At 41.2% G+C, this 12,320-nt stretch overlaps 2 protein-coding genes across 4 annotated transcripts; both read left to right on the forward strand.

The window, feature by feature from the left end:
* Window positions 1-160: 160 nt before the first annotated feature.
* dpm1 (dolichyl-phosphate mannosyltransferase subunit 1, catalytic) lies at window positions 161-2,712 on the forward strand. The gene is made up of 9 exons (XM_043225155.1): window positions 161-322; window positions 463-562; window positions 647-680; window positions 758-834; window positions 1,435-1,460; window positions 1,612-1,707; window positions 1,854-1,922; window positions 2,018-2,132; window positions 2,375-2,712. The coding sequence occupies exons 1-9, from the start codon at window positions 192-194 to the stop codon at window positions 2,477-2,479; spliced, it is 753 nt and encodes a 250-aa protein (XP_043081090.1). The 5' UTR covers window positions 161-191; the 3' UTR covers window positions 2,480-2,712.
* Window positions 2,713-3,455: 743 nt separating this feature from the next.
* On the forward strand, window positions 3,456-12,320 carry adnpb (activity-dependent neuroprotector homeobox b). 3 transcript variants are annotated; one of them, XM_043225150.1, is made up of 4 exons: window positions 3,456-3,930; window positions 7,246-7,361; window positions 8,129-8,221; window positions 8,347-12,320. In XM_043225150.1, the coding sequence occupies exons 1-4, from the start codon at window positions 3,816-3,818 to the stop codon at window positions 11,152-11,154; spliced, it is 3,132 nt and encodes a 1,043-aa protein (XP_043081085.1). In that variant the 5' UTR covers window positions 3,456-3,815; the 3' UTR covers window positions 11,155-12,320. The 3 variants fall into 3 exon arrangements, with proteins under 3 accessions (XP_043081085.1, XP_043081087.1, XP_043081086.1); XM_043225152.1 differs by lacking the exon at window positions 3,456-3,930 and adding an exon at window positions 4,408-4,440; XM_043225151.1 differs by lacking the exon at window positions 3,456-3,930 and adding an exon at window positions 5,873-6,042.

Consider the following 12,320-nt stretch of genomic DNA (forward strand, 5'->3'; position numbering starts at 1 on the left):
TCAAAACGTTCTCCCAAGTGAAACATCCGAAAACCTAAGAGTTTGTGACTAAATTTTATATTATACTGACACATTGAGTTGCTACTGCTCAACTGTCCAAACAATCCGGAACCAAAGGAAGAAGCTGGTGTTTTCCACGGACAACGTACCTGATGTAAACATCCGGTGTTTATTACGTCGGAGACGCCAACATGGCGAGTAGGAGAGGTAATGCGAAAACCGAAAAGCAGTCTGACAAATACTCTGTTCTGCTGCCGACTTACAATGAAAGAGAAAACCTCCCATTGATTGTGTGGTTGCTGGTGAAGTACTTTGGCGAGAGGTAAGGGTGTTGTTATAAACGGAACCTTATTCCGGCAGACCGTTGAAGTTTTAATGATGAGCTGTCAGTGACATCTGACAGTCTAATCGCCTACGATTAACTTAATCTTAAGAATAGCAAATGGTGATGTTTTAATGCAGTAAATACGACTACGAGATCATAGTGATTGACGATGGCAGCCCGGACGGAACGCTTCAGATCGCCGAGCAGCTGCAGAAGATCTACGGCGCGGACAGGATTGTGAGTTGTGCGTTATAATAGACAGCACGTGATCGACAACTTGTCGGGGAAAAAATGAAAATCTGGCGTCTCTTTTCTTGTTAGCTCCTGAGGCCGCGAGCACAAAAACTGGGATTAGGTAAACTGCCTCACATTTCATCACATACTTCTTACAGCCGAGTTACAGGAACAGCGTGACGTTTCGTGTCGTTTCAGGAACGGCTTACATCCACGGCATTAAACACGCGTCCGGAAACTTCGTTATCATTATGGACGCTGATCTCTCGCATCATGTAAGTACTTTTCCATTGGATAGTGTTTTGTAGCTTCTTTAGACTGATTCCTGGTAGGGATGCACCGATAATGATCGGACGATATGTGAAAACACTTACTGAAGGCATTTACCGCTGATTACAGAACCGGCTTTACTGATAACATGCACACATATTTTGGCCGGTCATTATCGGTGCATCCCTAAATCCTGGTATTCGGAAACACTGAACATATTTACAGATAGAGTACAACATGCCAACGAGCCTTAGTGATGTTGAGAATCATTATTTTGGGTCATTTCATTTCAGTCAAACACAGGGATAAAAACAAATTAAATTTAGTATGATGAGATCAAAACTATGAGGTACTAAGGCATATGACTTCTTATGAATATGATCATTTAGATTTTTTTGGTAATTTATATATATATATATATATATATGTGTGTGTATATATATATATATATATATATATATATATATATATATATATATATATATATATATATATATATATATGTAAGCATGTTTAGTCAGTTTTCAGGAATTTAAAATGGATAATTTGATCCTCCTTTCACTAAATGAAACCTTCAAGTGTTTACTTTTTCTTCTCCCTCACAGCCAAAGTTTATTGCACAGTTCATTGAGTAAGTTATCTTCTTTCAATGACTTTATGACTCTGCTGTTAAAACCATTTTATCCGCTCACTGTATTGTGTAGTGTAGTTTTGCTTTACTAGCATTATCACGTGCGTCTGTATAACAGACGTTTTCATGATGCTTATGTATTTTTGTTCAGGAAACAGAAAGAGGGTGGATACGACCTGGTGTCTGGAACGAGGTACAGAGGAGACGGTGGCGTTTATGGATGGGATCTGCGTCGGAAACTGATCAGGTAATGACTGGAAACTTCAGCTGACTGAACACATTTTAGACATGTTTATATACTGACATATATAAATAGGTCAGGTATCATTTTTCACGTATAATTGATTTTATGGCACAAGATGACTTTTTTTTGTAACGATTGTTTCCTTTTAGTCGAGGGGCAAACTTTATAACACAAGTGCTGCTCAGACCGGGAGCGTCTGATCTCACGGGGAGTTTTAGGTAAGGGCACGTTCATAAATGAGTCTTTTTTTAAATCGTGTTTTTTATGTGACATTACAACATCGTATCACTGTCTCTTGTGCTCTCCGTTTCAGGCTCTATAAGAAAGACGTTCTTGAGAAGTTAGTAGAGCAGTGTGTGTCTAAAGGCTATGTGTTCCAGATGGAGATGATTGTCCGTGCCAGACAGCTGGGCTATACTGTAGGAGAGGTAAGCACACAGCTCTCACCCCACCTTTCATATAAATATTAATAGTTTAATAAATAAAATGCAGTTTTGATGATGCATTTACATAAGACTGTGCCTTGTATTGCTGTATTAAACTATTTAATAAATGCGTTCATGTATAAATTCAAGTAATTTTTTTTTCTTTAATACCAAATCTGCTTCAGAGTAGCACACTGCATTATTTAATGATGATCTGAACGCGGTCCTGTCTGTTTATTATGCAGGTTCCCATCTCATTCGTGGATCGTGTTTATGGAGAGTCCAAATTGGGTGGAAATGAAATAGTCTCCTTCCTGAAAGGATTGCTCACTCTTTTTGCGACCACATGACCTTTGACGTGGTTAGGTTGTGTGTAGTTTTGTGATATGTTTAGGGCTTCTGCAGTCAATTCATGATTTCCAAGTAACGGGTTCATTACGATGAGTTATTTCTCTCATATCGGGTTACAGTAGTGTTTGGTTTTCTTGGAATTACCCCTTTCCATCTTCCCTTTATGTTACTAGTCTACATGTTAAAATGTATAAGTGTAAAAAAAAAATTTTAATAAAAAGGACCAAATTTACTTTTTTCTTTTCTTTTTTTTTAAGCTATATTATGGCATCATTCTCGATTCCCTAAAGAACCTTTAGTGAAGTTGAACAAGAACATCTGAATAATGTAAGAAACCTTTCTCCCTGTAAAGAACCTGCAATGGAAAGGTTCCATGGATGTTAAAGTCTCCCAATGGATCCATTAATGCCATTTTTATATTTAAAAAAAAAAATCAAGGTTCTTTATTGGTCCCATGTAGAGCCTTGAACATCATAACCCCCAGAAATTCTTTATGGTTCCTTGTAGTCATTAAATTTTTAAATGGTTCTTCACACTTAAGAAAAAAATGTTTGTCTTAACAGTTTCCTGAGAGGTTCTTTGGGCTATCCAAAATGGTGCTTTTGTAACATGGCTGTGTATGTATGTATAGAGGGGGGTGCTCGGAGGCCCTAAACAAAACTGTCCCTGGGGGTCCCTCTTACGTTTCCATATACTGTATGTATATTGATCTTTTTAACAGCCTGAGAACCATTTTTGCACTTTGAGTGGCTAGAGATGTATGCTTTATAATAAACATTTAATGTTGCAGATCATTTGGGTTATAAAAAAGTATTCGGACGATTTCATCTGGGTGTGTTATTTATACAATACCTTGAACTGATGAAGTTGTATTACACACTTAATTTCACACATCAGTCGGTGTCAGAAGAAAACAACAGCCTACATCCTCTACAGCCTTTTGAGTGTCTGCCCTGTCTGGACACATCCAAAGGAAATACATTCTCTCTCTCTGGGTGTAGAGCGTTATGTCCCAAATGACACCCAAACTAGTCTAACGCAAGGAACTGCTCGGGCGAGTTTGATCCAGCCAACACCAAGGGGGGAAATAACTCCAGAGCTCAAGGGCCAGAGGGTGGGGGAATCACCATGGCTCGCAGTCTGCAACCCCAGCACTTCACATGCAGAAGTAGTCCCGGTGAGTTGCGCATGAGCGCGGTACAGCGCCACCACCCGAACTCATGCCGCTCCGACGCTGGCTGAGTACTGAGGCACTGTATACATCCGACTCTCTGCGGGGGTAGATACCAGATGCAGAATTGACGCATACGCCTCTATCCAATCAAGTTTCGGCCGATGGCGCCCCCTATGGGTTCATTCCATGTAACTGCGCCCAGGGGCTGTTTACACCAATTTCGGGAGCATGTAATAAAACATTTAATGCGCGCGCAGACACACTTGTGCATACCAGGTAAGCTCGGATGGGGGGTGAATATTAGATTGGGGGTCGTCTGACACCTCTCGCCACACAATTCCCCACCCACCGCCTGTCTCCGTCGGCACAATGCTTTTTTATGCTAATCAAACACACATGTCACTTCCGCCCCTTTTCACACGCCATTTTGGATAGTATAGGTACTGGACCGGGTCGTATTGTTTAAGTGGATGGCGGATTACGTTAATTGCTGTCAATTACACCGTCATCGCGCGTCTTCTGGACTGTGCATCATCGCAAACGCGGCACGCGCTCGGCGGTTCACGCTCCTTCTCCCTCCGGGACCCCCGTACGCCGGCACGGACTCCGCTAGATGAGTTGCAGCAGCTCATTCCCGGCAGACGGAAAGCTCTGGGTCGGCCCGTGACAGGAGTCGAGCTCCCTCTTTCGGCGGTGTGTGTCCGCCCGGGAAGCGGAGGACGAGGCGCTCGGTTCGGGGGGCGGGAAAGTGACACTACGCGCCGCAGCTAGCGGAGCGCGGGCCAGGTAACGTTCAGCTCGCTCCCCGTTGCGCGTCTGGGGAACGAAACCCAATGAGAACACCTCATAATCGGATACCTGCTAACTTGATATTGACCGGAGGAAATCTGAAATGACTTGTTCAGACTCTCAGGCGGAAAGCGTAGCCGATTGTTTGTGTCACACAGTTTTTAAACCGCTCTCTGAGGTCGTGAATTAAAAATAAAGTTCATATCGACGGGTTCTTACCGTTGTGAGTGTAACTGAGGGCTTTTATCATTCGCACAGACCCTAAATCCGACCACTCGCTCCAGACCGCTGTTATATCTCCCGTTTGCTTTGACAGTTAGGCTAACTCATCACGAAAAGCTCGCGCTGCAACGAATCAATCGTTAAAGGGACCGTTCATCAAAGATAAAAACAAATGTCATCGTTTATTAGTCCCCGCGTTGTTCTGAGCCCGTGTTACTTACTAACACGAGCTAAAGTAAATGTTAATCGGAATGACAGCCCCAGTCAGTTTTATTGTTTGGAAGAAAAAAAAAAGATGCACTGAAAGTGAACGGTGACTGAGGCTGTCATGTCGCCTGACATCTTTTGTGTTTCACAGATAAAAGAAAGTCGTGTGCGGAGCAGTATTGGATTGAAGAAGCGATTTTAGTCATTTTTTAATTTTTTGGGCTGTTGTTTTTGGTGAATTGTCCTTTTAATTAACGAACAGGCTGTCAGTTAAGCGCGTGCAGATTCACTAATAACAAAGCAAAGTTGGCGCTTGCAGGATTTGATCGCCTTTGACATGTCAACAAACCAAACAGACCAATGTGTGACTCTTATTAGTCTCTAATTGGTCAGTTGTTTCCCTCGTCAGTGTGTTGTCATACTCGTGTACTTGCCTACTTGATTTTGCTCTGTACGATTTGCAACGTATAATTGTTGTTGAATGGCAAGTTGAATATTTACTTTAGTATTTACCATAATGGGTAGCATAGATGCAATTTGCTAAATGGCATGGCTTGAATTTGACATTTTGACAGCTTATGTTTATCGTGCTGTGTGTGTGTAATATATGCGATGTTATTTTCGCAACTGTAGCTTTGGTGTTGGGCCTTTGATGCTGACTGTATTTACCAGCAGTATGTTTTTCTCATTAACACAGGGTTGGTGTATTTGGATATGGACGGCCACGAGGCAGTTAATTAAAATGTGACAGATATTTTAATTTTCTCTTTGCATATGCATGCAAACCAAGCATGCTAGGGGATCATCGGATAACCTTCACCCAGAGCAGACGCTGCAGATATGGCTTTCCACGCACCGGCCTCTGCTGCTGCCTCAACAGGAGGCGCCATTCCAGGGCTGTAATGCAGAAGCCTGCACTAAAAAGGGAGCGGAAAAAGGGCAGGCAGAACAGGGAGAGGCTTATATAACATGGAGGAAGAGCTGTCCTCTAGCGCCATCTAGAAAGGATGGGAGAAAGTCAGTGAGGCGATGAGGAACGCCTAACCAAAGAGAGAGAGCCCCTATTCAGTGAAACTGCTGCTCTTTGTTCAAGCAGGGTGTACCGTATGATGCTTGTGATTGGTGACGCCAAGCGCTGATGCAGGTTTTCCATGAAGGCAGGTCAGATAGGTACGTGACCTTTGACCTTAGTTGAACTTTGACCTCATTTTTGCTGGCTGCTGTGGGATCGGCCTAATTTAGCGTTGCAGTTGGACATGTTTGGCTCTTCATGTACAATATTCGTCAAAGCACAGATCTGCAATGCTGGTACTGTAGAATGTTGGCCACAGATTCATTGGATGCGTTTGTGTTTTTCAGTTGGGCGATTATGTTTTGAAATGGTGCCATGCCATAGACATCAAGTGCTGAAGCACTTGTACTTGGTGCTTGGAAAAATTTTAAATAATGTAAAATAGATTTATTCATATATATATATATATATATATATATATATATATATATATATATATATATATATATATATAAATAAAATAACACCAAAATAGCATATTAAGAAATTCATTTTAAAACACATTTTATTAAATTTTTATTAATATAAAAGTTATTACTGCTATATTGCTGTACAATATTAATGTTTTAATTTTTGATCAAACAAGTGCAGCTTTTTTAGCATAAAAAAACTTCAGAAACATTAAAAACATCTTTTAAATCCCAAACTTTTGAATGGTTTATTTAAATTTAATTAATAATGCATTCAGTTCCTTTTTAACAAAGCATGTAAGGTTATGTCAGTTTCTTTGGATCAATTATAGACTAGCGCATAGCCTATACTGCGGACAGAGGTTGGTTTCTTTAATCTTCACCTCATGCGTTGTCTCTCCTTATTCTCGTTGACATTTTCATTTTTAGAAGTACCTTTGATGTTAATTGCATGCCACCATACAAATGTTGCAAATTAGTTTTCAGTTGTGAAAGGACTCTTTGGAATTTAATTCACAAATACATTTGGAGGTTGTGGCTTTTGATGAAGAATTAACAGTTTGGAAAACACTATTGTAAAATAAGAAAGATATTGCATGGTGTCAATAGTACGTTGGCTTTAGGCCGTCTGTGTTTAGTATGCTGGTCATTTTCCCGGGCTGTGATGAGAAAGATGCTCTCTGACTCAATTGTTTTGCTTTAGGCCTCTTCCTTTCCTAGTGACCGTTTCTCTGACATAAGCTTGTGTTTATGATCTGGGTTAAGGTGCGCTCAAACGAAAAAATAGTTTCATAGTGAGATATATTATTAATGTATTCTTGTTCTCTGAAGTCATTCAAACAATACAAAATGTCTTTTATTCATTCATGATGGTGATGAATTTATTTTCAGGTGGCAGAATGTTTCAACTCCCAGTGAACAACCTCAGCAGTCTACGAAAAGCTAGGAAGAATGTGAAAAAAGTGCTGGGTGACATTGGCTTGGATTTTTGCAGGGAGCACATTGACGTAAGTACATTTCTCTAGTTAAAATATCTCCACAAGCAAGAACATACATCCTCACTATCATTAACTACCCAAGTCAGTTCTAAATAAGTGTGTGTTTTATGTTACATTTTGTGTCACAGTGTTACCATTAGCTCTGTAGCTGTGAAATCTGTGAAATTGGCTTGTTGTTATTCATCTTCTAACCTTGAGTCTTAACAGTATTTTTTTGTTAACACAATAACACATATGGTGCAGTTTTGTGAAGTAGGTCCATGTGACTTTTGGTATTTTTCAGAAATAAAGCCTGCATTTCTTGTTTTTGATAAATCTACTACTTTAGTTGCCTGACAGAATTGCAATCTGCCACAAGTTCCATTTTTTTTCAATATTTTAAAACAACACCACAAAGGACAATCTGTCTGAAGGATAAGTGTTTGCAATGATTATAATAAAAGGCTGTATGATTGGTGTCTGATAAAATAAAGTGACATTGTGAATGCCAGTGCATAATGCACATTTTGGCCATTAAATTTCCTAAAAGCCATGTCTAGTATGAAGTTGCTTTTATTTGCTAGCTATATTAGAAACGTCTACGATTGAAACCTCAAATAGCAGAGTTAGAAAGTTAAAAATTCCTGCTAATCAGTTTGTATGAACCGATTGATTCAGTGCAAAGCATTTCATTTTTATTCAGTCTTCATTCGTTTTACACAGAAATACATGTGCAAAGCATTTGAAAAATTACTTCTACAAAGACTTTTTTTATATGTATTCTTTTTCCCCTACAGGACTATAAGGAATTTGTTCCCAATGAGTTCTACATTAAGAACACCACATGGGACGATGTGTGCATGTGGGATCCCTCAATGACCAAATCACAAGTGAGTTATAACTTAAATCTTACTAAAGGACAGGGGAAGCAATTTTTTTACGACCCTTATGTTTCAATTTTCAAAAACCCATCTTAGTTTTTTTCTTTACTCATTTGTTTTCCTTGTCTTTTTAGGAGTACCGCTCAAAGCCGTTCTGTTGTTCTGGATGTACATTTTCCTCCAAGTTTTTCTCGGCCTACAAGAGTCACTTTCGTAATGTGCACAGCGAGGACTTTGAAAACCGCATTCTCCTTAACTGCCCCTATTGCACTTACAATGGGAACAAAAAGACTTTGGAGACACACATCAGACTGTTTCACATGCCCAACAATGTCGTACGCCATAATGCTGGAGGACTTCAGGGGGCAGGAGTTGGCTTGAAGGATGCTGTTCGTCTGGATAAGACACGTGATAATATAGAGCAAGCAGTGTATTACTGCAAGAAATGCACTTACAGGGACCCACTATATAATGTGGTGCGAAAGCATATCTATCGGGAACATTTCCAGCATGTAGCGGCACCGTATTTAGTGAGGCCTGGTGAGAAGACAACACCAGCCAATGGGACAACCGCAGGCTCTGGTACAGGGAGCAGTGCTGATTCTGGTGGTACCAACAGTACAAGCACAGCCATTCACTGCAAACGGTGCCTCTTTGTACCTCGTACCTATGAAGCCCTTGTGCAGCATGTCATTGAGGACCATGAGCGCATTGGTTATCAAGTTACTGCTATGATTGGACACACCAATGTTGTGGTACCTCGGGCGAAGCCTGTGATTATGGTGTCCACCAAAGCTCAGGGTGATAAGGGCATCATTGGTGTAATGCCAAAGGGTACAGTATTGACTGGAGTACGGCCTTTATCTGCTCAGCAGCTGAGTCGTATTGTTATTCCTAAAGGGAGTTTGAACTCAAGTGGGCTCCTGTCAGGTGTTCACTTGAAGCAGGGGGCCTTTGGTCTGAAGCCTGGGACTACACAATCTTTAACCATTGGGGGACAACAAGTGCAGCTTTCAGTCCCACAGCAGTCTCAGACAAGCAAACCGCAGCTTTCTGCTAGTCTTCGTAGTTCTGTTTCTGGATCATCATCCACTTCCATACTAAAGATCCCTCAGCTGAACTCTCGAGTTCAGGCAGCAGCTACTACGGTGTCATCTGTTACTTCTAAGAAGGGCAACTCTGTCATCGGCACGTCATACACTCAAAAATGGAAGATCTGCACCATCTGCAATGAGCTCTTTCCAGAAAATGTGTACAGTTCGCATTTTGAAAAGGAGCACAAAGCGGAGAAGGTACCGGCGGTGGCCAACTATATCATGAAAATTCACAACTTCACTAGTAAATGCTTATACTGTAACCGTTACCTACCTAGCGACACGCTTCTTAACCACATGTTGATACATGGCTTATCTTGCCCACACTGCAGGGCCACGTTCAATGATGTCGAAAAAATGGTGACTCATATGCGAGGGGTTCATCCCAATGAATCTGTCGGGCCGCGGACAGAATCCCCGCTTACATTTGACCTCACGCTTCAGCAGGGAAATCCCAAGAATGTCCAGCTGATCGTGACCACATATAACATGCGGGATGCTCCTGAAGAATCGGTGGCATTTCACGCCCAAAACAATGCACTACCACAATCGTTGCAGGGGAACAAGCCGGTTCTGCCACCAGTCCTAAAGATACCCCCAGATGCCTCAGACGCCATACTGGCTAAAGCTACACCGCAAGCTGCTGTACCTTATAAGAAGGATGTAGGCAAAACACTTTGTCCTCTCTGCTTTTCAATTCTTAAGGGTCCCATTTCAGACTCTCTAGCTCACCATTTGCGTGACCGCCATCAAGTTATACAAACAGTTCATCCTGTGGAGAAAAAGTTGACCTACAAATGCATCCATTGCCTTGGCGTCTACACTAGTAACATGACTGCTTCCACGATCACTTTGCATCTAGTGCATTGCCGCGGTGTCAGCAAAACTCAAAACGGTCGACCTGCTCCATCCGCAAGAGTTGCACAGGCCCAGGGGGCTGGTCTCAAACGGGCAGGTTTAGCAAACTTCGACCAAACTGAGCCAAAGAGACGGAAATCTGCAAGCGATGACCAGACAGGGCATAGCCCGCCAATTTCAACTGACAAACAAGATGAACCTGTAGTCTTTGCTTTGGACCCGAAGGGTTACGAGAATGAGTCCTACGAAACACGAAAAGCTTTCCTCACTCAGTACTTCAACAAGCAACCTTATCCAACTCGTAGAGAGGTGGAGAAGCTTGCATCTAGTCTCTGGCTTTGGAAATCTGACATTGCGAGCCACTTCTCAAATCGAAGGAGGAGATGCATGGTGAATTGCGAGACCTTAAACACTCGGGTCCTGCTGGGATTTAAAATGGAAGACGTTATAGATTTGCAGCATCCCATGAACTTTGAGTCAAAGTGCTATTTCAAGAACCATAACCATGAACACAAAAGACGAACTACCAGATATCGGATAGGCCGATCTGCCAGTGCCATTCGCTTTCGGCAGAAAGCTACAACCAATGGTGACCTGCAGCAGAAGCATGGGATGCTAGCAAGGGTTGCCACCAAAGCCTCCCTCTGCTCGAATGGTCAAAAGGCCATCAAAGGGAGCAACTGCAAAGATTCAATGAAGAGCACCTTAAAAGCTGGAGCACTTGTCAATTCTGAACCAATTGCTGTGGACTCTGACAGCGATAATGAGGTGAACGTGCAGACTGCAGAGTCACTCAGTAGGGAGGAGCCAGAGACAAATGATCAAGTGGATGGGAGTGACTCTGACATCAGGGAGGACGCCCACAGTGAAAATGGTTATGGGTCAAAAGACTTGTTAGATGAAACAAAACGGCAAAAGGAAGAGTGCCAGTCAGGTATCACAAACAAGCTTGAACAATCAGAGACTCAGATAACCAAGCAACAAGTCTGATTTCTGGACAGGGTTAATAAAATGCACATGTATACTTTTGCATTATGTTTGACGTACACCAACAATGCTGCCTCATTGAACTTCTAGACCTTGGTTACAGACAGTAGCTATAAGGTTCTGCTTTTCCCTCAACTCCTAAAGCCATTTGAGAAAGGCAAAAAAGTCATATTTTACAGTTTGAAATATGAAGATGAATGCAGATATTGATTGTGAAGCTGAGGTCAACTTTTCCTCAGGATAGGGAAAGAAAAAGCTCAACATTTACCAAACAATACATGATTTGCCTTCAGTTTATGATTCTTTAACGCAACCAGAAACAGACTTGTTCTTCTGGCAAAAGGAGTGTTTTTTTAGAGCCAACAGGTATTCTTGAATTTCATGTTATCACATAGTATTGGTAGTGTATATTTGTACAGTCTTTTAGATATGTCTAAGGAGATGTGTAGGTGTACTCACTGATGAAAAAAAGATTTGCTATACTTTTTGTGCTCACGCTTAATGGTCATATGTTTTACTTTGGTTCATAGACAATGGATGTGGCTTCGGTGGCTGTTTTTCCTGTTTACTTTTATTAACAAAAGTATGGCATTTTGCTAAAAAAAAAAAAAAAAAAAGTATATCAAAGTATAAATAATGCAAAATAAAAGAACATAATCTCTTGCTTTTGATTTGCCTGTTTATAACTGAAGCATCTTTTTTATAAATATGTATTTACCATCCTGTAACTTGTTTTGCTTCCAGAGCAGCTTTTCATTCATCCACATCTGCCCTAACGTAAGAGTATGTGGCAGTTAAATTGACCACTGTAGCGTTGTGCTAGTAGATTAGCCTGTGTTTGGTTCAGCCTCTGCTGACTTGTATTTTGTTTGTTTTTTCATTTTTTTCAACAATGACACACTTTTCCTCCTCCAGCTGGGCTTCTGATGTGTCCTGGGCTCCAGAATGAGCACCTCTATTCAATCTAACTTTCTGTATGTTTAAATTTGTGACCTCCACTTTATGTTGTCTGTTGTTTTTCTTTTGTTTGTTTTGTTTTTGTTTTTTGTTGTTGCTGTTTTTCCCCCTTGATTCTATTTTACTTTGTCACTGCAAACATTTCTGAACAATAAAGTGCTGTATTGTCCTTCTCACAATGTTTCTAACCCTGGCCAGTCTGTGTTTTTTTT

Source organism: Puntigrus tetrazona, chromosome 23, assembly GCF_018831695.1.
Source record: "Puntigrus tetrazona isolate hp1 chromosome 23, ASM1883169v1, whole genome shotgun sequence".
Classification (NCBI taxonomy): Eukaryota; Metazoa; Chordata; class Actinopteri; order Cypriniformes; family Cyprinidae; genus Puntigrus; species Puntigrus tetrazona.

Coding starts and splice junctions, on each gene's coding strand:
- dpm1 (XM_043225155.1), top strand. CDS start 192: ATGGCGAGTAGGAGAGGTAATGCGAAAACCGAAAAGCAGTCTGACAAA. Junction 1,708..1,853: donor CTGCGTCGGAAACTGATCAG/GTAATGACTGGA, acceptor GTTTCCTTTTAG/TCGAGGGGCAAACTTTATAA. Junction 2,133..2,374: donor TGGGCTATACTGTAGGAGAG/GTAAGCACACAG, acceptor TTTATTATGCAG/GTTCCCATCTCATTCGTGGA.
- adnpb (XM_043225150.1), top strand. CDS start 3,816: ATGGCGCCCCCTATGGGTTCATTCCATGTAACTGCGCCCAGGGGCTGT. Junction 3,931..7,245: donor GACACACTTGTGCATACCAG/GTAAGCTCGGAT, acceptor ATTTATTTTCAG/GTGGCAGAATGTTTCAACTC. Junction 7,362..8,128: donor TTTGCAGGGAGCACATTGAC/GTAAGTACATTT, acceptor TTTCCCCTACAG/GACTATAAGGAATTTGTTCC.